At 36.0% G+C, this 25,307-nt stretch overlaps 1 protein-coding gene across 7 annotated transcripts in view; it reads left to right on the top strand.

Annotated features, from left to right (window-relative positions):
- Positions 1-25,307, top strand: part of LOC145265584 (netrin receptor UNC5B-a-like) — a 573,104-nt gene that overhangs the window by 446,936 nt on the left and 100,861 nt on the right. For all 7 annotated transcript variants that reach the window (XM_080121591.1, XM_080121590.1, XM_080121593.1 and 4 more), the window contains one exon: positions 7,667-7,819. In XM_080121591.1, the coding sequence (XP_079977717.1) occupies positions 7,667-7,819 (153 nt within the window). The remainder of the gene's footprint in view (positions 1-7,666; positions 7,820-25,307) is intronic.

Genomic DNA, 25,307 nt, shown 5'->3' with positions numbered 1-25,307 from the left:
TCATATCGCTCTCTCTCTCTATTCATATCGCTCTCTCTCTCTATTCATATCGCTCTCTCTCTCTATCTATTCATATCGCTCTCTCTCTCTATCTATTCATATCGCTCTCTCTCTCTCTATCTATTCATATCGCTCTCTCTCTCTCTATCTATTCATATCGCTCACTCTCTCTCTCTCTCTCTATTCATATCGCTCACTCTCTCTCTCTCTATCTATTCATATCGCTCACTCTCTCTCTCTATCTATTCATATCGCTCTCTCTGTCTATCTATTCATATCGCTCTCTCTCTCTCTCTCTCTCTATCTATTCATATCGCTCTCTCTCTCTATCTATTCATATCGCTCTCTCTCTCTATCTATTCATATCGCTCTCTCTCTCTCTATCTATTCATATCGCTCTCTCTCTCTCTATCTATTCATATCGCTCTCTCTCTCTCTATCTATTCATATCGCTCTCTCTCTCTATCTATTCATATCGCTCTCTCTCTCTCTATCTATTCATATCGCTCTCTCTCTATCTATTCATATCGCTCTCTCTCTATCTATTCATATCGCTCTCTCTCTATCTATTCATATCGCTCTCTCTCTCTCTCTCTCTATCTATTCATATCGCCCTCTCTCTTTCTTTATTCATGTCGCTCTCTCTCTCTCTCTTTCTTTATTCATGTCGCTCTCTCTCTCTCTTTCTTTATTCATATCGCTCTCTCTCTCTTTCTTTATTCATATCGCTCTCTCTCTCTTTCTTTATTCATATCGCTCTCTCTCTCTTTCTTTATTCATATCGCTCTCTCTCTCTTGCTTTATTCATATCGCTCTCTCTCTCTTTCTTTATTCATATCGCTCTCTCTTTCTTTCTTTATTCATATCGCTCTCTCTTTCTTTCTTTATTCATATCGCTCTCTCTTTCTTTCTTTATTCATATCGCTCTCTCTTTCTTTCTTTATTCATATCGCTCTCTCTTTCTTTCTTTATTCATATCGCTCTCTCTTTCTTTCTTTATTCATATCGCTCTCTCTTTCTTTCTTTATTCATATCGCTCTCTCTTTCTTTCTTTATTCATATCGCTCTCTCTTTCTTTCTTTATTCATATCGCTCTCTCTTTCTTTCTTTATTCATATCGCTCTCTCTTTCTTTCTTTATTCATATCGCTCTCTCTTTCTTTCTTTATTCATATCGATCTCTCTCTCTTTCTCTATTCATATCGATCTCTCTCTATATATATATATATTTCTCGCTCTCTTCTTCTCTCTCTCTCTATTCTTTTCTCTCTCGCTCTATTCTTCTCTCTTTCTATTTCTCTATTCTCCTTTCTCTCTCTCTCTCTCTCTCTCTCTCTCTCTCTTTATATTTTTCTTACTCTTTTTTTTTTCATTATTTCTCATACTCTCTCTATCCTATGTTTCTTAATTTCTCTCTCTCTCTCTCTCTCTCTCTCTCTCTCTCTCTCTCTCTCTCTCTCTCTCTCTCTCTCTCTCTCTTCTATTTTATTTGCCTTACTATTGGTTTCTCAGCCCGTGGGCCTCCGGCTTTCAGAAAATCAAAGAACTCAGTAAAAAAAAAAAACAAAAAAAAAACAGTGGGTCATCACACTTTTTTGCTGTCCATTTAAAGCGACCTACAAGTCTGGAAATGTTTGCCAGACAGATTTCTTTCTGCTGATGCGGGGATTTTGGGTAATTTTCCCAAATTTTCTTGTTTGTTTGTGGGTGAGGGGAGGAGTGAATGTCGTTGGCAGGTATGGAGGGGGGTGTAGTGAGGAAGCCATTATTTTGTTTTCCTTTTCGTTTTTGTTGTTTACCATTCTTATTTAACAACCCATTTTCTCTCAATCACTCAAACCACTCCCCAAAGAGAAGAAGAAGAGAAGAGAAGAAAAAGAGGAAGGTGTACTTTCTATCATCTGATACTCTCTCTCTCATATATATATATATATATATATATATATATACACTAGCTGTACTCTGTCACGCCTTGCTGTGGCTCAATTTGGCGAAATACAAAGAATCCCAAAATGAGGAAATGCATTTTTCTAACATGCTTAATTTCTCAATGCGTGTGGATACAAAATTTTTTGTTGCTCAATTTTCTGAGCAGATACAGAGATTTTTCTGATTTGCTGACTCTTAAACATGCAACATAAATTGCCCATATGAGAAACAGCCAGTGTGTAGATGTAAGCCACACAATTGTAAAAATTGTCTCTGAAGTTTGTTGATGGTGATTGCAAACGACAATCGAATTTGGAATTGCAATCTCCTAAATGTAAATGGCGTATCTGCTGGAATCATAGGAATGCATGGAATGAAGACATCGTCACCTTTTTAAAGGTCCTGTCAATATTGTTGCTTCTATGATGTTGTTCGTTTTTTTTTTTTTTTTTTTTTTTTTTTTTTTTTTGCTGCAAGCCATGTGCCATTTATATTTCGCAACATGATATTTTTTGGCGTCCCTGGCAGTGAATTCAAAAATTCTGTTGGATAATTAACCACTTCAGCTGCTTCCACAACAGTGTCGACAAGCTTGTATGTGACTACATCACTTGGAATTTTAAGATGAATAATATTGTTAAGTTCATGGATGTATTTGTTTTGAGCTTGAAGAATAGCGCGTTCATCCAGCCAACTGGAATTTTTATAATTAATTTGAATATCTGGAAAAACCTTGTTCACCAACTCTTCTTTTGTTGTAACTAAATTACAGAAGTTATGAGGCAAGAAAATTCTCCCTTAACTTTGATCAACCGGCACTTTTCCGTTCCCAATTTCCAACAATTGATGAAAAATTTCTGCAATATTTTTCTTATGCTGGATGTTTTGGAGATATTGAAAATGGGAGTTTTGAAAAGTTGAATGTTTAATAGTAATTTCACAGCAGACTGAGTAGTTCTTTTACCTGAGAATGAGCCAAATAGATAGAAATGAGGATAGAGCAAAAATAATTATTAAAAATAAGAAGAGGAACACGACCGCAGTAGGTGACTGGTTTAGGGAACTATGTAAGAATAAGAGTTTGAATTAAAATGGTCAATAGTAGATAGTATAAACTGAGTGAATTCTCAAGAGGAAGTCTTAAACAAAAAGTTAGATGTTATTCAAAACTGTCTTCAGGGAAATAAATTCATGTTATCAAACATCATTGAAGTAAATTTCGAAAGGAAAAATTTACAGAATATATTGAGGGTGAAATGTAAGTGTATAAAGAGAATCCTTAAGTTGAATATTAAAATTTTAAAATGGTGCAATAAATAAATAAATATAGATCTTCAACTTAACACAGGAAATAAAATAATCATAACCTAAATAGGAGAAATAGAAGTAGTTTTGGTTTTCATAATCATTATGGATAATAAAATTACACCCGAGTAATTTCAACAGCACAAGAATAGAAGAAAATCTAATCCTGAATAACTGCAAGCTAAGATGGAGTAGAATGAATTTAATCTAAATATAAAGTTTAAAATAAATGAAAAATTAAACTGAGATTGGCATAAAGAATTTAATACAGGATGACCCAAAAAACAGAGGACATTCAATTGTTTTTCTGTGAATTTTACAGTCAACAGAGAAAAAAGGTCAAAGATCCTAGTGTTTTGATGTGATGTTTTGAATATAATAAGCTAGTTATGACCAAAGTTTCATTTCATTCGGACAAAACACTGAGAAACGGGGCCTAATTAGAGTTGCGGCCCGTTTTTTGGGGGGGGCGCCCTGTATTAGAATTATGTTTAAAATTAAATGGGGGTGATTAATAAATACTAAAGTCGAAATATTAAAATATGAATGCCTAAAGTTGGAGATAAATTGATAAAAATTTAATAGTTATCGCTTTTACAACGTAGAGTCTATTAGAATGCGCATGCAATATTTGTTCACATGATGGAGTCCCTATGTTAAGATTAAATAGGTTCGAAAACACTTTTTAAAGATCTTGCCAAGCTGACCTAATGGTTATCGTACTTTACTCACTGTTTTTAAGTTTTGGTTTCGATCTCAGCTCGAGTATTTTTTTTTTACAAGAAGTGAACTGTTTAGAAAAACCTCACATGCACATCTCGAATTAAAATTAATATTTATGCATATTTTACGACCTAACAACGCTGAGCAACCTATTATTATATATATATATAATATATATATATATATATACATATATATACACACACACACACACATATATACATATATATATAATGTGTATATATATATATATATGTGTGTATATATGTGCATATGTGTGTGCGCGCACACACACACACACATATATATATATATATATATATATATATATATATATATATATATATATAATTTACTCGTCCGCCTCTCCAACTCCATCCTCTTTTTTAGTATCTTGCCTCCCCCCCCTCCTTCTCCAACATAACATCCATGTTTTTTTTTGTTTTTTGTTTTTTTTCGAAATCTTATATTCATTCTCTTTTCAGTGCAAACTCCCCTTCCATCTTTTGCCTATATAACTAGGATGCAGATTAAAGGACATGGGTGGGTAGAGGTGTAGGTTGTTGAGATAAGTCCGATAAAACGGTGTATGTATGGGAGGAGAAGGATGAGGAGCTGTATGAAGGGTCAGCTGCTAGTGTGGTCACCAAGGCAACGGCAGATTGTCAGTGTTTATATTTTCTTCATCCCCCCCCTTCTTCACCAGCTCAAACAGCATCTTCATTTTGAGGGGGGGGGCGATGGAAATAAAGAAACTGTAGTCTGTACCGAAAGACAAGAATTTGCAAATGACTGGACTTTGGGAACCTGCATCTATCAAGATTAACCTAGTTGTCTCCCTTTAGATCCAGGCGGTAAAAATTGGCACTTCTGCATTAAATGGACGGCGCCATTGTTATGGTGCGATAACTCCAATTTCTTCCCGGTCAAATAACACGGCAAATAAATAACATTTTTTTTTCTGAACACAAAAATAAAACATCTATTGTATAAAAATGTATATAATTGCAAAAAAAAAAAAAACATTTATTTAAAAGTCTGCATAAGAAAATATAATTTAAATGAAAGGTTTTTCGAATTAATTCAAAATTGTCACTTTAACCAGATAACGTTTTAATTTTTTGTGGCGCCTGTTGAAGGTTCAACAATATATTAGTTTTAATTTTTAAATTAATAAACAATTTGAATGGAGAAAAGCGGTACCTGGCGACATTTTAGTGAAACGCACACACAAAAAAAAAAATGCAGCCGTCCGTGTAATGCAAAAGTACCAAAAAATTGTATACTGGGATAAATGATTGAAGGACCTGATAATTTAAAAATAATTTCTATTCAGATTATATCATATTTAAGAAACGTACATACCTTGATTCATAATTCATACCCTCATATTATTCTTTAAATGATGAGGGTGAGTCTCTTTGCTTCTTCAGTTGTGTACAAAGTACCAGTCTGCGATAATATCTACTTGATGCCAAGAATCTGTTCAGGATAGTCAGCCCGACAGGTGCGAGGCTAGAAACTGGCCAAGTACCGGTCGGACTGAAATAGAGGAACAATTACTTTATTTTCTACAGCAAGATGGATCAGATCGGATCAGGGTCTGTGATGCCCATGTTGCACTCTGATATGACAGAGCTGCCCACGATCAAGTAGATATTATTGCAGACTGACCACCCGACAAGCCAATCCGATTCATAGCACCGCTTGGCAAACATTACTCTAAGCAAAATAATTTATTTTAAAAAAATACTGTAATTATTGTCATACATCTAAATATTTCAGAAAGTAAGTTACCGAATCGAACCTGGAGGAACTAAGTTAAATCTCATATCTCAGAACCCACTCTTCATTTTATTTATCTTAGTGATTTCTAGTGCAATCGGGTACTTAATTCCTTAAATAACAAGATATCTAACTCCTTATAACAAATTATAACAAACTTATTATACATTCTTTGAATTGTGACGATGAGTCTCCTTGCTGCCTCAGCTACTTGGAGACTGGGTAGAAAGTAGTGTCAGACTGAGGTACGCCACCTGGGTATTACCTAGAAGGTCCACTCTCCCGGCTCTATATATTGCTTGTTGCCTGAGGCGCCCTTACCGGGAATGCTGATAGGGATGACCAGGAAAATTTTTGCTAGGCCAGAGTGCCCCTCCTTTAGTGGTGCTGACTGGACATTCCCACTTTCTGACCTTCTGTCACATCTTGCTGAGGTGGGCAGCAAGTAAATATCTACTTGGATTCATGTGTTCAATGTGGAGGTATTTGGGTTTTCTCCCACTGCAAGAACTGTGACACCAAGGTCGGAAAGTGAGAATGTGAAGTCAGCGCCCCACCATCGAGGAGGGGGAGGGGGACACCCTGACCTGTAAAAAAAAAAAAAAAAAAAAAATGCCTGGGCAACCCCCGCCGGCATTCCCCGGTAAGGGCGCCTCAGGCGATTAGCAATAAACTAACCTCTTTCTCAAAGAGAAACTTTAAAAAACAAAAACAAAAAAAAAAGTCCTAAACAATAAAACAGATTCTTTAATAACCTTCTTGTTTTTCTGTCACTTTATAATGGCTGTGAATATTTTGTATGGGAGTAGGGAGTAAATGGAGGAATACATAAAGCTGAGGGGATCAATGATGGAGGAAACGTTGAGAATGGCTTCTTTAAATGCAGGACCGTCTTAATTAATTTCCCCCTCTTTTTTTTATTTTCTCTACACATTTCCATACAAGTTTTCAGTCTCTTCTATATATCAATGCTCTCATTTCGTCAGCCGTGACCAGGTGGTAGTCATCAGAAATTCGCAAGGGCACTTTCATTAATAGTACACACATGAAACTCTAGTCCCTTTCGAAGGATCCTGGATATGACCTTAAACTATATCCAGTGGTGAGGCCCCAGCTTGTGGGCTTTGGGGAGTGTGAAGTTACCCTTTAATTGCCATTGCTCCCAGGTCCACTCTGACTCTGGGTGGTAGTACCTGTTTGGGTTCCAACTATGGGTTACATAGAAACCGATTTGGAAACAACAAATATATTCTATTAAAAAATTTTTCTTCAAAATCTTTGGATTCGGCATTAAATAACCTGAAAAGGGTTGATATGCCGTAAAACAAAAAACAACCAAACAACCAAACCCCTTCGAAGTAATCTCCTCTGGCTAAAGGTCCTGGATATGACCTTAAACCATATCCGATGGTGAAGTCCCAGTTTGCGGGCTTTGGGGAGTGTGGATCCACCATTTAATTGCCATTGCTCCCAGATCCACTCTGACCCGGAGTGGTAGTACCTGTTAGGGTCTCAACTATGGGTTAAATAGAAACCGACTTGAAAAAAAAAAAATATATATATATATATATATATTCTATTAAAAAAAAAATTTCTTCCAAAATCAATGGATTCGGCATTAAATAACCTGAAAAGGGTTGATATGCCGTAAAATAAAACCATCAAACCCCTGGATGAAATGCTGTACCGTTCCAACAACTTCTGGAAGGCCCAATAAAAGTCCTCTTGTCAAAAACTTTCAATCTATATTGGAATGTGGCCGTAAGTGAATGGTTACATTTAATGCTACTAAGACTAAGCTTCTTTCCTTTTACAAAAAAAATATGACAAATAGCACTCTGGCTTCAAATTTTTTTTATGTCTTTTTTTTTTTTTTTTTAAATAGTGAAAGAAAACTTATAATATTTTCTTTTTTTTCTTTTCAGCAAGCGAAGCTGAAAGTCCTGGCAATATTGCAATGTACATCGGAGTCTGCGTTGCTTTTGCCGTTTTCATTACAGTTGTCGTCATTCTGGTGCTTATCATTCGACGCCGGAACATGCAAAACCAGGGAGTCTTTGATATGGAACCTGGATCAGGTGAGTCCTATAATTGATCAATAAATATCAATCTTTATTTGAGACGATTGTAAAAATGTAAAAACCTTATTTGTTAAAATTTGTTTCTTAAATAAATAAAAATAAAAAAATCAACAGCTTTGAACATAGAAGAGTTTTTCACCTAGAAATATGTTTCCCGTTATCTTACATTCATCAATATTGATGACGTCACCACCAGTAAGACGATTTAGAGACCAGGTCCAAGTATTTTGAATCCTGGCTGCTTAACACTGGTTGTCGTGCAAGAGAAATGTATTTTTTATTAGCAAGGACAAATTTGGGTCGCGTGCCAAATCCAGGCCACGGACCAAATGTGGTTCGCAAGCCGTAGTTTGGAGACCCCTGTTTTAAGATCTTGGATTTTGGTACACTTTTTGTTGATTCCCCTGCTTATTTAGCTGTTCTTAAATACAAAATCCGTGGATCGTCTATGTTTAAGCTGGAGGTAATTAGTTCTCCCACTACAAGAACTGCGACACCAGAGTTGGAAAGCGAGATTGAGAAGTTAGCGCTCCCTACCTCGAGGAAGAGGCACTCTGACCTGCAAAAAGTGCCTGGACATCCTCGTCGGCATTCCCCGATGAGGGCGCTTCGGTTGATTGACAATAAACTAACCCCTTCTCGAAGAGAGAAGGCAAAGCCTGAGAAGGTGGACCTCCTAGAACTGCACAGGAACAGCATACACCGCAATCAACAGGGACCAGGTAATTACAGGAATAATCACTGGTGAATTTGAGATCAAAGATAAAATCTATGGATCATCTATGTTGGAGATGGAAAAAGAGAGAAACCTATTACAAAATTATTCCATGGAGCATCGCCAACTTATAACTTACCGTCACTCTTCCCCATCACATGTGATCCCAAAGGATCCCCCCTTCCTTAAAAAAAAAAAAAAAAACTGATGTGTATGGGAATGGCGTGATACATAAAACGAATGTGTACAAGCAATTATGTGCTTGAACCAGCATCCAGGCATGCCTGTGTTTTTTTCTGAGTTTTTTTTTTGTTGTTGTTTTTTTTTGTTTTGTTTTTTTTTAATCACCGAAACAATCCCCATCTTTTTCAAAAGGTCAAAGGTCAGATGATAGTCAAAACAAAAATCAGATGAATTCATAGATGTCAGAAAAAGGCACCAGCATGGCTGGTCAGTGAAGGAAAAATTGTCCTGATCATAGGCAGAACTTAAATAATTTTCTGGACAATTTAATGAAGAGAAGCTCCTGAACCTATTCCCTCTCCATCAACTGCTACTTTATTTTGTTTGACAAAAAAAAAAACAGAGGCCTCCGCTATCACCAATTGCTAAAAGATCCCAAAGTTTTGTCAATTGATAATAATTAATGTAATTAGGAGGAACCAACACTAGATCGTCGTCGCCTCATCATCATAAGAATACATGACAGTTATTAGGTTTCTATAAGTACAACAGTTGAATTAGCGTGGTCAGTCCACTGAGAGAAAACCAAAGAAAACAAAGGAGGAACTGATAAAAATGGATTTGTGAGGAAATAGGATAAAGATCTGGCTGGAGATGATAGTTTAGAAATCAATTTCTGAAAGCCGTCTAACACATGCCGGCATCTTAAAACGGACATTAAACAGATGCTGATGTTGTTGTCGCTGTTCAGCATCATTCATTTCCAATGAATAAGATGATTATTGTTGGCAGTCGTTTCTCTGATGTCTTTCTAGTAAGAATTCTTTCTAGAGAAACATCATGTATTTATGAGAGGGCCCACGTGAAGGTTGCCGACGTCCCTAAATGAAAATGTTTCTGTGGAACGAACTTGGTGCAACCAGGTTGTCAGTCTGTGTCGTTAACCAGTTAGTCACCGTCACTTATCTGAAGTTGTGATTTTGTAAGAATCCTTTTGTTACAGCAGTGATTGAGACCAAATGACTGACCACAGGATTGATCCTATGACTGATCCCATAATTGACCACATGATTGATCCTAGGACTGACCAAACGATTGATCCCATGACTGACCATATGATTGACCACAGGATTAACCACACGATTGATCCCATAACTGACCACATGATTGACCCCATAACTTACCACATGATTGACCCCATGACTGACCACACGATTGATCCAATAACTGACTAGATGATTGATCCCATAACTGACCACACGATTGACCCATGACTGACCACACGATTGATCCCATAACTGACTAGATGATTAACCCCATGACTGACCACACGATTGATCCCATAACTGACTAGATGATTGACCTCATGACTGACCACACGATTGATCTCATAACTGACCTCATGATTGAACACATGATTGAACACATGATTGAACACATGATTGACCACATGGTCGGTGTCAAAATCGAGCACCGAATTCAGACAAAAGCAAAGAACAAACGATCACGACCTGTACAGTGAACGCAAACCAATGCATGTTCATGTTCATCTGTTTACGTTTTCTTTCATTGCGTTATGTCAGACTTTCGAGCGTATACTCTGTAATCATATCATGTCAGAAATATATCTGGGAAAATTATTCCCACGGAAAGAATAATTCCGGAATAAATTTTGATCTTTCGTTAATTTCCTCCAGGAGAATGCGATCGTTATTTAATTTTTTTTTTTTTTAATTGTTTATTTCAACATATTTTGTTTCTGGATATTTTCACAACGTTTCGGCCGATGTAACCACCAATCTTCTTCTTCAGGTGTATCTCTTGAAATGAGGATTGATAATTTGTATTATTTGGATTATTCTGACTACTGTTCTCATGAGTGTTATTTTCACAACGTTTCGGCCGATGTAACCTCTGATCTTCTTCAAGTGTATCTCTTGAAATGAGGATTGATAATTTGTATTATTTAGATTGTAGGATTATTTTTACTCACGTTCACCCCAAACAAGGCATATCAAGGCCATTTTGGACATACGTGGCTACTATTTGCGACCATACCTAGGAAAGATTAACAAGATGTTGGTTTACGTTACATTTAAACTTCTGCATATCAGTACAGTCAGGGAAGCAGGTAGCAGAAAGGGAATTCCAAAGTCTAGCTGTTCGAGGGAAGAAACGATTAGAGTAGAAAGCTTTCTGACATTAAGGGACCTCAGTAGTTAAGGGGTGTGATTTTGTTGCTATATCTGCGAAAATTATTCTCACGGAAAGAATAATTAAAAAATAAATTCATTGAAAATGTTTCTGTGGAACGAACTGGATTCGAACTTGGTACCCCCAGGTTGTCAGTCTGTGTCGTTAACCACAGCCACCGTCACCTCCCTGGTAGTGGTGGTGATAATTTGGGGAATTCATAATGCCGCTGAATGCATGAGGTAATCTCATTTAATTCATGCATACACTTAAAAACTTTCCGATCACACTGCTTGACCAAAAAATAACACTAAAAAACAATACTAAAAAAAACAACAATTAAAAAGCAGCATTAAAAAAAAACAACAATTAAAAAGCAACATTAAAAAAAAGAACACTAAAAGAACTACCAAAAAAGGTCTGTTTTTTTTTAATGTCAATATTTTGGTCTTTAGTTTTTTTTCAAAGATTTGGAAAGCAATCCTTTGTCAGTGCGCCTCATAATCTAATTTGGGAATGCGTTTAGAGGTTACACATTTTGAAGTCATTTTTTTTTTGTTTTTTTACTGCTCCCCTCCATCCCTCTCTTTCAGGATAATTTCATTTTGGTGAAGTTGATATGTGTCAGAATGTGGCTGGGAGGGGGGGTATACATGCGACAGTAAGTAGGGAGTGGAGGAGTGAGAGGGTCGATTCTAAATTTTATGTTATTTGAATGACTGAATGAAAAACTTTGAAATAATTTGGTGGAATACGTTTGGAGGAAAAGAAGAGGAAAGGTTTTATAGACAACACAGAGAGAGAGAGAGAGAGAGAGAGAGAGAGAGAGAGAGTGAGAGAGAGAGAGAGAAATGAGATGTGAGAAAGAAACAATAAAATGAATAGAAACGGAGCGAGAAACAAGAGAAAGAGGGAGTAGAAATCAGAAACGGAGCAAAACGAAATATGAGAGGGAAAGCGTGAAAGAAAAAGAGAGAAGTAGGAATCGGAGAGAGAGAGAGAGAAGTATGAATTTTAGAGAGAGAATTATGAATCGGAGAAAGATAAGTATGGGTCTGAGGGAGAGAGAGAAAAGTATGGATCAGAGAGAGAGATAAGTATGAATCAAAGAGAGATACGTACGAACCAGAAGGAGGAAGGAACCAAGGAAAGAGGAGAGATGATATAAACGCGTGCTTGTGAGAGATTAAGTACGGAAGTAAATAAGAATACGAAAGAGACGTAAAATTAAATGTAAGAGATACGAAAAGAGAAAGAGAATGGAAATCGGAGAGAAAAATGAAAAGCAAAGAGAGAGACAGAAAAAGGTCTCTGCATGAACATTTTATCAATGCAAAATATTTTCTTTTCTCTTTGAAAGCTGTCAAATTTCAAATTATTTTTTGGATTGAGTTACAACTCCCCCCCCCCACGCGTACACCCCTCCCCCACACATATCCCACTACTCATTATGCGTTCATCTCTTTTACACGTTATCCATCTCCACGCAAACTCCACATCACCTTGCTCCATTCCTTTTTTGTTGTTGTTGTTGTCTTTTTTTTTTTTTTTTTTATTGGTCTTTGTTTATAATCTTCACACGTACAACTTCCACGAGTGATAATACCATTTTCGATTGGTGCCAATGTCACTCCCGATAATCACCGGAGATATTGCCAGCTTTATTCGAACGGATCCGCGTTCTTGGCCGGCTGCAGGTAAGGAGCGCCATGTCTGCATCTCGAAACTCCCCAAAGACAAGCCCTCAAACCACCGTGGCTCTTTGCGGCCAAGAATATGTCGATTGTCATCCCCTGGAGTAGGGGCAAAGATATTCCCCTCTCCCCCAGCGCACACACAACCCAATCTCAAACAGTAAAACTGTTTTACATGAATTGTTTTCACGTCTAAAGACGATTATTTAAAGGCTACATTGTGTGCAGACTTATGTGCCCCTTAAAGGGACCCACATTATTCTTATATGTTCTATATACGGCATAATCTCGTTGACACGCCGGCCCCTGTCAGATCACCGAAGTTAAGCAATGTTGAGCCTGGCCATTACTAAAATGGGTGAATAATTTTGTAATTCCAGGTGCTGTATTAAGGAGGACGTCGATACCTCCTCGCAAAAGTTGCAAAAACCCTAACGTCGTTATATCCTCTAACGGAGATATACATGCGACTAGGGACCGCTTGTGAATTTCATACTCCCATGGAACTTCCTCCCTTGGAGGAAGCCGGTTAAACCCGAATAGGGTTAGTGCCGTTTAACACACACACACACACACACACACACACACACACACACATTGTTCTTAGGCCCATACAATATATAATCCACTTCTATACGAAATAGCGTTGGGACGATTAATTGGAATTCGAAAAAGTCGGAACTTTTGGGTGTATTGGAATCAGAAAATGTTGTGCCTGTTTTCCAATGCCCGAAACGATTCTTTTTAGCGTTTTAATTGTTTGCTTTTGTTTAAGACTTAATTTCCTGTGACTCCTATTAATGATGAAACTAGCGATACCTAGCAATTCCACAGGGAACTTATTCATATGTAATATATTTATGTTGGCATTCTGTAGATGTTCAGCGTAAAATGGAGACTCTCTGATATTATGGTAGCTATTTTTTTATTTTTCAAAAAATAGAAAACTATGTATCCAAGTTAGCAGGGGCACCCGGCGTAGTCAGGTCGTAAAATACGCTTAAATATGATATTTTAATTCTTGCAGATTTCGTATATATTGTTATAAAGTTAATGTTCTATCGATTTTTATCTGTTATAAAGTTGTGATTTCAAAAATATATCCATATGATCCGGACGCATTAGCTTGAATCGAAACCGAAATAAAAACTTATGACAAAAATATATGCATGTGCTTATATATATATATATATATATATATATATATATATGAGTTCATTTAGCATAATCGAAACCAAAACTTATGAAGAATTCTTGATAAAGTTATTTATACAAAAAAATAGATTGCTGGAGCGCCATCAGTTATAATCGAAACTGAAATCAAAACTTATGAGGAATTCTTGGTAAAAATATTTTTGACAAGAAATGGAAGTACATAACAAACGACCCAGATGTAAGCGTGACACACAAAGAAACAAACACACTATCGTATTAATCTATATAGCTGATGATAAATATTGATTGATTTTAAACTACCAGTAAAACTTAACACGATCGGTAACATAGGTAACTCAACAGGTAACATTGATTTATTGATTTTAAACTCCATAGGTAACAATCATACGTGTATTCTTATATTTGTGAAAGTATGTGCACATTTTAAATGGAATTTTGTGGGAATCCGACCCCTCTTATCCCACTTCAACAAAAACAACTCTATATTTAGAAATTTTAATAGTCGGAATCTGGTTAAATATTGGAATCGTCCCATCGCTAATACAAAGCAATTGAATATATAAAGGGACACAACAGGGAATATATATATATATATATATATATATATATATAGTGTTATAATGGAATAATTCCAGGAGGAAATCCGGGTATGAGAGCTCAATGTGGTAAACAGAGCAATAACATAAAAATATAACACGGATTATGTAATTTCCGTGTTATATTTTAATATTATATATATATTTATATTATATATATTTATATATATATATATATATTCATATATATATTTATATATATATATATATTTTTATATATGTATTTATATATATATATATATATGTCACAACAGGGAATATATATATATATATATATATATATATATATATATATATATATATATATATATATATATTCCCTGTTGTGTTGTTTTATAATTTTTTTTTTTCAATTGTAAGGTTAAAGTATAGAATAGTTACAAAACACCCTCCCCTCCCCATGTTAAGAATGGCTTTTTATATGTTATTATTTCAGCACGGATCAATAAGTTCACTAGTACCTTGTTTTTTTTTATTGAAGAAACATATCAATTGTTTTTGTTTTTTTTTGGGGGGGGGCATTTTAATTAACTCGCTTCATAGTTGAACTTAACTTTTTTTCAACATTTGTAAATTAACATTTCCTCTTGCAGTCGTTGACTAAAACAATTCTTCAATTCTCTCCAAACAGCAATTTAAACCACTCCCTCCTTCTCTCTATTCATACATTTATTTTTGCCCTGCCCCACCCCTGTTTCCAATCAAATACCCCTCCCCCCTTCCAAGTTCACCTTTATAGTTTCTCCCTACGACCATGCTTCCTCTTATGAAGGTCCCTGGGAATGGGAAAAATAAAACCCCTGAGTGACATGCTTGATGGTTTGTCTGGTGAGAAAATCCAGTGTGTGGGGGAGGGCTGAAGCTGGATTAGTTGTAATCGAAATACCATTCACTCTAGTCTGGTTCCAACTATTCTGCAGTTCGTTCTCTCTGCAGACAAACACCATCATCACCAACTACAGGCACCACTAACTCTTGACCTACTAATCCTACTTGAGCTGTGGTTTCCGTAGCCCAAATGCACAACTTTCACCATTAAAAATTTTTAAGATTCGACTAAGCCCCACAATATATTGTAGTCTTAGAAATACCGCAGAAATCTTTCACTTAGCGTCATCAACATCAACGTCATCATTATCATCAACATCATTATGATGATCATCATCATCATCATCAACAACAACAGTCATCAACATAATCAAAAACAAACATCAGGAACATCAAAATCATCATCATTAACATCACCATCAACATCAGCATCATTAACATCACCATCAACATCATTAACATCACCATCAACATCAGTATCATTAACATCACCATCAACATCAGCATCATTAACAGCACCATCAACATCAGCATCATTAACATCACCATCAACATCAGCATCATCAACATCAGCATCAACATCAGCATCAACATCAGCATCATTAACATCAGCATCAACATCAGCATCATCAACATCAGCATCATCAACATCAGCATCATTAACATCAGCATCATTAACATCAGCATCATTAACATCAGCATCATTAACATCAGCATCATTTGGATCAGCATCATTTGGATCAGCATCATCAACATCAGCATCATCAACATCAGCATCAACATCAGCATCATCAACATCAGCATCATCAACATCAGCATCATCAACATCAGCATCAACATCAGCATCATTAACATCAGCATCATTAACATCACATTCGATTTAACATCTGTTTAGTGAACTGAGCAATGGTTTAGTTGTGAAGATGGAGAATTTAATAAATCTAGAAATAAATCATCTTATTTGGTTCAACGTCTGTTTTACATGTTGGCATGTGTTGGACGGCTTTTAGAAATTTACTTCCAAACTAACCTGGCCAGGTCCTTATTGATTCCTCTCCCACCCTTAACACTTCCTCTCGTGTTTTCCCTGACCTTCTCTTGCAAAATGACCCTTCAACCTTAACTGTTCTCCATATAGTAACTAAAACATTTTCCGCAATTCTTTCGTCGTCGTCATCATCATCAGCAGCAGCATATTTGGTTTAACATCCCTTTTTACATACTGGCAAGTGTTGGACAGTTTATTTATTTATTTGAGAAATTTACATCTAAACCAGTTTATCTCTGGCCGGGTCTTTATTTATCCCTCATTCTCTCACGTCAATCCTTATCACTTCCTCCTACTTTTTCACCTAAGCCTTCCCCTACTAACCAACCCTGCTACTTCAACTGTTCTACATCTATTAACCCAAGTATTCTCATGATCATCATATTCCATTTAACATCTATTTTACATGCCGGCATGCATCGAACAGCTTTTAAAAAATCGACTCCCAAACTAACCTAAAACTGACCAGGTCTCTATCTATTCCCTTTTCTCTTGAATACTTGTCATTTACTCATATATTTTCTTTACCAACTTAACCTCAACTTTTCTAAATCTATTCACCCAATAATTCTCATCTATTCTTTCAATGTGACCATACCAACGAAGTCTCCTGTTTTATATCCATCCCACTATACTGATCAGATTTAATCTTCCTGCGAGGTCATCAGATCTAAGCCTGTCTTTAAGACTCTCATTGTATAATGTCATCTCCATGCAACACATATCCTCAAACCACCACTGGCCAGATTTCACTTCCATACATCATATTGCAATACACATGCAACAGTGGTAACGCTATGCTAGTAAGTAATGACAGTAATCCACTCCTAACTCTTGTAATCGTGCGAGCACCTGCTCCATCTTTTATTCCAAAGGTATCACCAAGGTAGCAAAACTTCTGAACAACCTCAGAACGGTCTCTACAAAACTACTCTGCCAATATTTGATCTAAAAAATTGAAGCTTGATATATTGAGGATTTGGACACTTGGAAAAAAATTTGATTTGGTTTTTCGTCGGCAAAAATAGCTACTAATGGTCAAAATTGAAAACTTGGAACTTGATAGGCATAAGCTGGCTTAAAGTACTCCTCTATGCATGCACAAATATACATTTATACGTTTTAGTCGGTTAATTTGTAAAGTCTTGATATGCATGTGGACTTGACTAAGATGGTAGTGAATAACACTGGAGAGCTATGTGTTTAGTTTCGATTCTAGCTGGTGGCACTCAATTTATATATTTTTTTTAACTTTTGAAATCAATATATAGTAGGTACAATATAATAATAATCAATAGAGAATTGGTTTTACAATAATAAATACGAAATCTGCATAAATTAAAATATCATATTTGAGCATATTTTATGACCGGACAACGTCGGGCGATATGCTACACTAACTTTTTTTTTTTATATATGCATAGTTTTCATATAATGCAATTTCAATTAATGCCAGTACCAGCAAATTCATAGCTCCGCTATAATATAATCTTTCCTCTGATGAAAACGCATTCTTTGAAACTTCAGATTAATGAAATCTTAATATTCCTTATGTAAGTATCCTGTTGAACAATAAATTGTAAATTATAATTTAGTCTTAAATTGTGTTCTCTTATGTTATATATATATATATATATATATATATATACACACACACACACTCTATGACATTTAAATACTTAAACAACTTTTAATTGTGATTTTCCATGTCTCACTGACTTTAGCAAATAAGGCGTAAACCATTATAACTATTTGCTAATATTTTCTCCTCTGAAGAGATGGTAGACATCGAAATCCTATAGGATAAGGAGTTATAATATTTCAAATGTATTCTTTGTCTTACATAGAATAATTAAAAATATTTTGATTTGAAATTTAAACATTTTACGTCATAAATTTTTAAATTCATTGAATGACTAAAATTTGATTTATTTTCTCTATCTTGTATATCGAGCAATTTTTATTTAGATGTGATAGTACTTATAGAATATTACTGCCAATAATATTTTGTAAAACTTATAAGCACAGGTTTCCATACCAGTTGATTGTTAGATAATTTTATTCTGAAATATATATATATATATATATATATATATATATATATATATATATATATATATATATATAAATCTTGCTTAAGTTTCTTGAAATATCTGGATATGAAGTTAATTTTAAAATAGCATGCTTCGTTTGACTCGAGGAACCGTTAAATATAGTGGACACAGTTAGTAGCCCGTGTAATTAATTATTACAAGTAATACGGAACTTGGCATTTTCTGCGTCTCTTACTTTTGGCAGGGTAGACACAGAGTTTGTTCTTGTAGATCAACACTGGCAGACGTTGAGAGTGAGAGAGAGAGAGAGAGCAAGCACCCGTGTATGTGTCCGTGCCAGATATGTGCTCGGCGCTAATTTGCTCTCCTTGACTGTATCACATTGCTAACAAGCCGTGCACGCATGCACGCCTTTCTTCTCCTGCTCGTTGCTTTCGCAAGGTTTCCTTTCCTTTTCTGTTGATCTTTTCTCGGTCTGCAAAGAAGCCATTGCAGCCGAGGAGGACCTCCACCCCGTCTTGATGAGGACTGGGAGAAAAGGGGGCATCGGCAAGAGCAAGGGGCTGTTTCCAGGTTTATCTGAACCAACCAGGCTACAGGGTTCTTCCGCTTTTGCGATCGTAATTTCGATGGAGGAAGAAATATGTAACTAAAGTCTAGCAAAAGTATAGTACAGTTAACAATGCAAAAACAGAGGGTAACTTCTATCTTGCTACCTCTCTCTCTGTCTGTTTCCATATTTTCAAACTCTATCTCCTCTGAAACTAGAAGTCGCAGAGCGGCGCTAGGGGCCTCAAATGATTGGATTTTTTTTTTTTACAGACCTTCTTTTTATGGGCCTTTAAAATTGTTTTAAAGGGGTCAAAAATGGCTCCAAATTGAAAAAATCGTTAAACATTTTAGGCATTCATCTTAGTTTATTTTTAATTTTAAATCGGTTTATATGCGTGTCATGTTGGTACAGTGGTAACGTCCCTAGTTTTGAATGCTAAGGTTTCGGTTGCGATTTTGATTCTAGCTGATGGCACCTAAATATATATATTTTTTTTTTTACTTTTGAAATCACGACTCTGTACGAAATCTGGACAAATTAAAATATATTTAAACGTATTTTACGCCTGGGCAAAGCCGGCCCACAGCCTCTCTAGTATATATATATATATATATATATATATATATATATATATATATATATATTATCCACATGCAGTACTGTTTCGCTGTTTCACAGCTCATCAGTGCGACTAGACAGGCAACTACCTCAAGCCAGGATTGAAACCCGACCGTCTGTACGATAGTCAAGGCTCCTAACCATTGCGCTATCGGTGGCTGCTGAGCGAGTTGTGAGTTTAACGGTGTTTTATATATAATATATATATATATATATATATATATATATATATATATATATATTAGGTGATGTAGTTTGCATGAAACTTTGTGCTTAACCATTGTGTTTATAACCAGCTTCGAAATCTAGTGAACAATGTCCTCTCCTCCTCCCCCTCCCCCTCCTCCTTACTATCTCTTTCTCACATCAGAGACGTTGTGAGTCTATCTCTGCTCTATCTTTATTTTATGGCAGGTGCTCGGCTAAGTTTCAATCTATGGTCCATTCTCCCCGTAAAACATTCAAGACAAACGCACTCGTCTAGCTACAACCACTGTCAGCAATTTCCCTTGTTCTCTATCTGTACCTAAAACTAAACAAAAATTCCAGTTTCTTTCCTAGAGCTGCCATCTACCGAACACAATACTACGGGGTTACTTCCTAGGTGATGATAACATGGTCGATTTCAAGTTTACCGTAAACAAATTTTTGTTGAACCATTTTCATAAATAATCGATTTCTAGCCAATTTCCACCATCACCGCCTATCACGGTGCTTCACTCCTTATCATCGAGTAGCTTCTGGGCCTTGATAAGTAGTGACTCCCCTTGTAAAAAAAGAAAAAATTTCCCTCGTGGGGAGGCAAGTAATCGGGACAGGCGGTTTTTGTTTAATCAGTTAATTATAAGGACGAGGAGGAGGAATAGGAGGAGGATTTTCCCTCCATCACCCAACTAGTCCAATCCAAATGGCTTTTTTGAAACCATTCTGTTCACACAAAACGCATTCAACCACTTTAAATTGTGATCCTTAGTTTTGGGGTTTTTTTTTGGGGGGGGGGTTCAAATAATAATTTTTAAAAAAAATACATTTAAAAACTAATCTTAATGGAAACTTTCACGATTTTTAATGAAAGAAAAAAAAAATCTTTTTAATTATTTAGAAAAAAAAATTATAATTAAATTAATTGAAAGATGAATAAATGTTAGTGCAGTATGAAACGCCAGCACGGTTACTCGACATTGCCCTCATTAAAAACGACCTCTTACGCAGTTAACCCTCATTTGTATAATTACCATACGTTTTTTTTTGTTGTTGTTTTTACTATGAGTCTACACTTATCAAGGCGGAAAACCACTTGAGCATAAAGGGAACTTCATCATATTCATTGATGATTGAATCATGCTGCCACTAAATATCTTACTCCTTACGTAATCCTCCGCTTGTATAAAAGCCAAACACTTTCTAAGATGAAGACCTGTTCCTATATATGGGGAGGAGCTGTAAAGAATTCAGAACTCTAAATGAATTACCCTTTGTCCTCGAGTGGGTTTTTCGCTTTATAAACTGTTAACTCATTAGTAAAAATACTAATCTAGTATATAAAAGGCTGTCTGTCTTTCTGTCTCCATATTTTCAAACTCTATCTCCTCCGAAACTAAAAGTCGCAAAGCTACGGGCCTCAAATAATTGGATTTTTTACAGACCGTCCTTTTATGGGTCTTCAGCTGGTTAACATTGTTTTTAAGGGGTCAAAAATGGGTCCAAATTGTTTTTAAGGGGTCAAAAATGGGTCCAAATTGTTTTTAAGGGGGTCAAAAAATCGGTCCAAATTGTTTTTAAGGGGTCAAAAATCGGTCCAAATTGTTTTTAAGGGGTCAAAAATCGGTCCAAATTGTTTTTAAGGGGTCAAAAATTGGTCCAAATTGAAAAAAAATTGTTACACATTTTGTACTTTCATCTTAGTTTTAATTTTTAATCAGTTCATATGCGTATCTCGTTGGTTCAGTGCTAACGTCACCAGCTTTGAATGCTATGGTTTCGATTCTAGCTAATGGCACCTAAATACTTTCTTTTTTTTTTTTTTTTTTTACTTTTGAAATCACGACTATAATGATTATATAAACGAAATCTGGACGAATTAAAATATCATATTTAAGCGTATTTTACGACCGGGCAAAGCCGGACACCCTCCCTCCACACTAGTAACTGCATAAGATTTGTACTCTGTGCTTATGAAGGCCTGGAAATCTTTCTCATAGAAGAGACAACGAGTCTATCTTTGCTGTATCGTTATTTTCATGCCAGATGCTCGACTGAGTTCTTATCTATGATACCTACCTTCCTGCCGTAGAACATTCACAGTAAACACTCGCCCTGCTACAACAACTAACAATTTCCCTTATTTTCTATCTATGCCTAAAACTAAACGTAAATTCCATGATCAAAGTTTGTTACCTAGAACTGCCCGTCTGTGGAACAAAACAGTGAGGCTGCTTATTAGCTGAATATAACTGTGCCGTCCTCTTAAATAATTAATTTTCACACTATTTCCACCATAACTGATCATCGCAGTATTGTCTCACCTTACACTCAGTAACCCTTATCCTCTGACCTTTAATAAGCAATGAGTAAAAAAAAAAAAAATATGCAGTTATTAGTATTTTTACTAACGAGTTAACACTTATCAAGGCGAAAACCCATTCGAGGATAAAGAGTAATTCGTCCATTTATTCTTTAATTTCATATGAATCAGATGATTTACAGCCGACTGGGGATTATCTGTGAATTTAATATTCCCTTGACTCTTCTTCCTTTGGAGGAAGCCGGTTCATTTTTTTTTTTTTTTTTTTTTTTTTTTTTTTTAAATATTATCCCTGCAACTTATGTCCCCGGTAGTAGCCCCTACATCAAAGTGACACTGTGTCTTGTTTGGGGGGGGGGAGAAAAAGAAAGAAAGAAAGATTCTATGATTAGCATTCGTTTTCCTGATAACTTTCTATTTAGAATTCTTTTTAGGAAGAGATTTGCGGGCCACGTGAAGGTTGCCAACATCCTAATAGTATTGGATTTCGTTCATCCGTTTCATATGAACCGAATGATTTTTGCCAGCATTCGTTTGACGATATATCACCGATATCTTTATAGTTATAATTTTTTCTAAAAAAAAAAACATCGGGTACTTACAGTGACTTTAACATGTGACATTTGTTGACAAGTTGAAATGAAAATTTTTGCATTTCAACTTGCCGACATTTCAATCCAAACAAAGATTTTACTTGTAATAAACAATCCTTAGTGTATGATTAGTATTTCCTGTTAATTTCAGTGTCATGTGACCAGTAGTTTAAGAGTTTATCGGTTAAATATTTTCACACATACATACATCTATTGTTCTGTTTGTTTTTTTTGTTTCTTTTTTTTTTTTAATTAAAAAAAAAAAACAGCTGTATCATTATAGGAGGATTAAATATTTATTTTTTTATGTAGGATGCAAAACTTTTTGTAGGAGGAACAGGATTTCCCCTACATTAAAACCTGACATTAGAATCGAGAATCTTTCCTGTCCTCAGTCAGCGAACGAGAAATCCTACAAAAACAGAGCCAGTTTTTAAGTAAATCGAAAACCGACCGTATATCTAACTTTTGCTCTCGTGGGGAGACAAATAGGTACTGAACTGGGTTTGAACCCAGCTTGCTGGCTCCATTTCCGACGATTTCCAGTAGCTTATTTTCAAGAAGTGCCGACTCATGGAAATCTTTTCCTGCTCACTGTTTTCCTTCTAACAACAACCTCGGTTTTTTCAAGACTAAGGTCAATAAACATGTTCTTTCTTTGCAATAATTATCTTTCGTTCTTGTTAGCTCTTTACATCAAGTGGCTTCACACCTTGTCTGGGACGATTTCCACTAAAAAAAAAAAAAAAAGAAGTCTTTCTCAGCATTTTGATTAGGAGAAAGGCGAAATACCTATTCTGAAATTTTGCTTCATCTTTTATCGTCCGACCTTATATCTAACTTTTCTCCTCATAGGGAGACAAGTAAATAGGTACTGAGCTGGGTTTGAACCCAGCTTGCTGGCTCTATTTCTGACGATTTCCAGTAGCTTATTTTCAAGAACTGCTGACTCATGGAAATCTTTTCCTACTCACTGTTTTTTTTCCTAGCTATAACCCGACGGTCTAATCCTACAAAAACGGGGCCAGTATTTCTGTAAATTGAAAACCGACCTTATATCTAACTTTTGCTCTTGTAGGAAGACAAGTAAATAGGTACTGTGCTGGGTTTGAACCCAGCTTGCTGGCTCCATTAATAACCATAGCGCCACCCATACTGCCGGCCTTGTGAATAATGGGATGAATCCACTTAGAAACCGCACGTGGGCTATATTTTATTTCAAGTGTTCTGCAGCAAAGCATTCCATTGGCATTTTCATCCCTAGCATCCCCTCCCCCAATTCTTTACATTAGATAACGCTGACCTCCGCTTGCCCTCCTCCTTCCAAAGATAATCTTAGTTAGGTTTCTTAGTACATCACTTTTCAATCCTCCCCCTCCCCCTCCTCTGTATTACTAATAATACTATGACAGTTCCTTTCTTCGGTTTATACTTCCTTGTTTTCTTTACCTGTCAAGACAATAAGCCATTATTTTAGACGGTCTATTGAGGGGCACGGAGGCTGGATAGAACTTTATACCATCTGGCCAAAATCACTTTTGCAAGCCTCATCTTATTATTCTTCCCAGTAATGGCAAGCTTACTGGCCACCCAGTCCCGTTTGCGGGAGGAGAGCAATATCCGTTATCAACTTAAGGTTTTGTAGACCCATTATTTGCAAACAGCATTTCCCTCCATCTGCAATTAGAAAAGTCCGGAGCACCATCATCTTAGAAGAACTTGCGAAAGCATCTCTCCAGCCCAGATGGATAAATCATTATCGGAGAACAAGTCTAAACCTGTGTCGGTGGCCTTGTGCCAGATTGAGATGTGTTGTTTTTAGTATTAGTTGTAGGAGAAGTAGTAGTATAAAAATTCCCCTCCCCCTATTTGTTGCTACTAGGCCAGGCTGTCTGAAGATATTGGCTTCCTGACCTAAAATGCATTAAACATTGATATTGTTTTTTTTCCCTTTTCCTTTGGAAAACTCAATCATGTTCTGCAAAAATAAAAACAACCTCTACAAAACAACCAAACCAAACATTATGATAAATATTTGAATATTTAAAGAATTCAAAGCAAAACTCTTATTCCAAAATAACTGGATTCGGCATTAATGCCGTAAAACAATCTACGGAAACGGGTTAGTACCAGCGGAACACGTGAAAATTACACGATGACTTCTATATTTGTATTGGTTTAGATTCTTCAGACTACTGTTCTCGTCTTGAGTGTTATTTTCACAACGTTTCGGCCGATGTAACCTTCAACCTTCTTCAGGTGTATCAAACTAAGGGAATTTTTCTATCGAACTCAAGAATCTGAACGGAATTTTACGGAACCCTTTAGTTATTTCATGGGGACAACATGGTCTCGTTCTGTAACTGGATAGAGGTCTTAAGTAATATTCGCGATTATATCTTTTGACCGCCCACACTGAGGATTGAACCTTCAACCATCAGGTGAATATCACTTATCAACTGAAATTTTGCAAGTACTCAACCACTGTACCACAGAAACATTCTTGAGTTTGACAAGCTACACCTGAAGAAGGTCGAAGGTTACATCAACCGAAACATTGTGAATATGACACTCTAGAGGAAAGCAGTAGTCTGAAGAATCCAAATAATACGAATAACTAATCCTCATCTCAAAAATTCAAAAACATGACTTCTATATTAATGGGCATAATTTAATTCCTGTAGCCATTAACCGTTATCCTTGAGTGGCT

Source organism: Euprymna scolopes, chromosome 40 (genome assembly GCF_053919585.1).
Source record: "Euprymna scolopes isolate OS-2025 chromosome 40, ASM5391958v1, whole genome shotgun sequence".
Taxonomy (NCBI): domain Eukaryota; kingdom Metazoa; phylum Mollusca; class Cephalopoda; order Sepiida; family Sepiolidae; genus Euprymna; species Euprymna scolopes.
The sequence above is the reverse complement of the archived record's forward strand: the minus strand, read 5'-3'. Positions and strand labels throughout refer to the sequence as shown.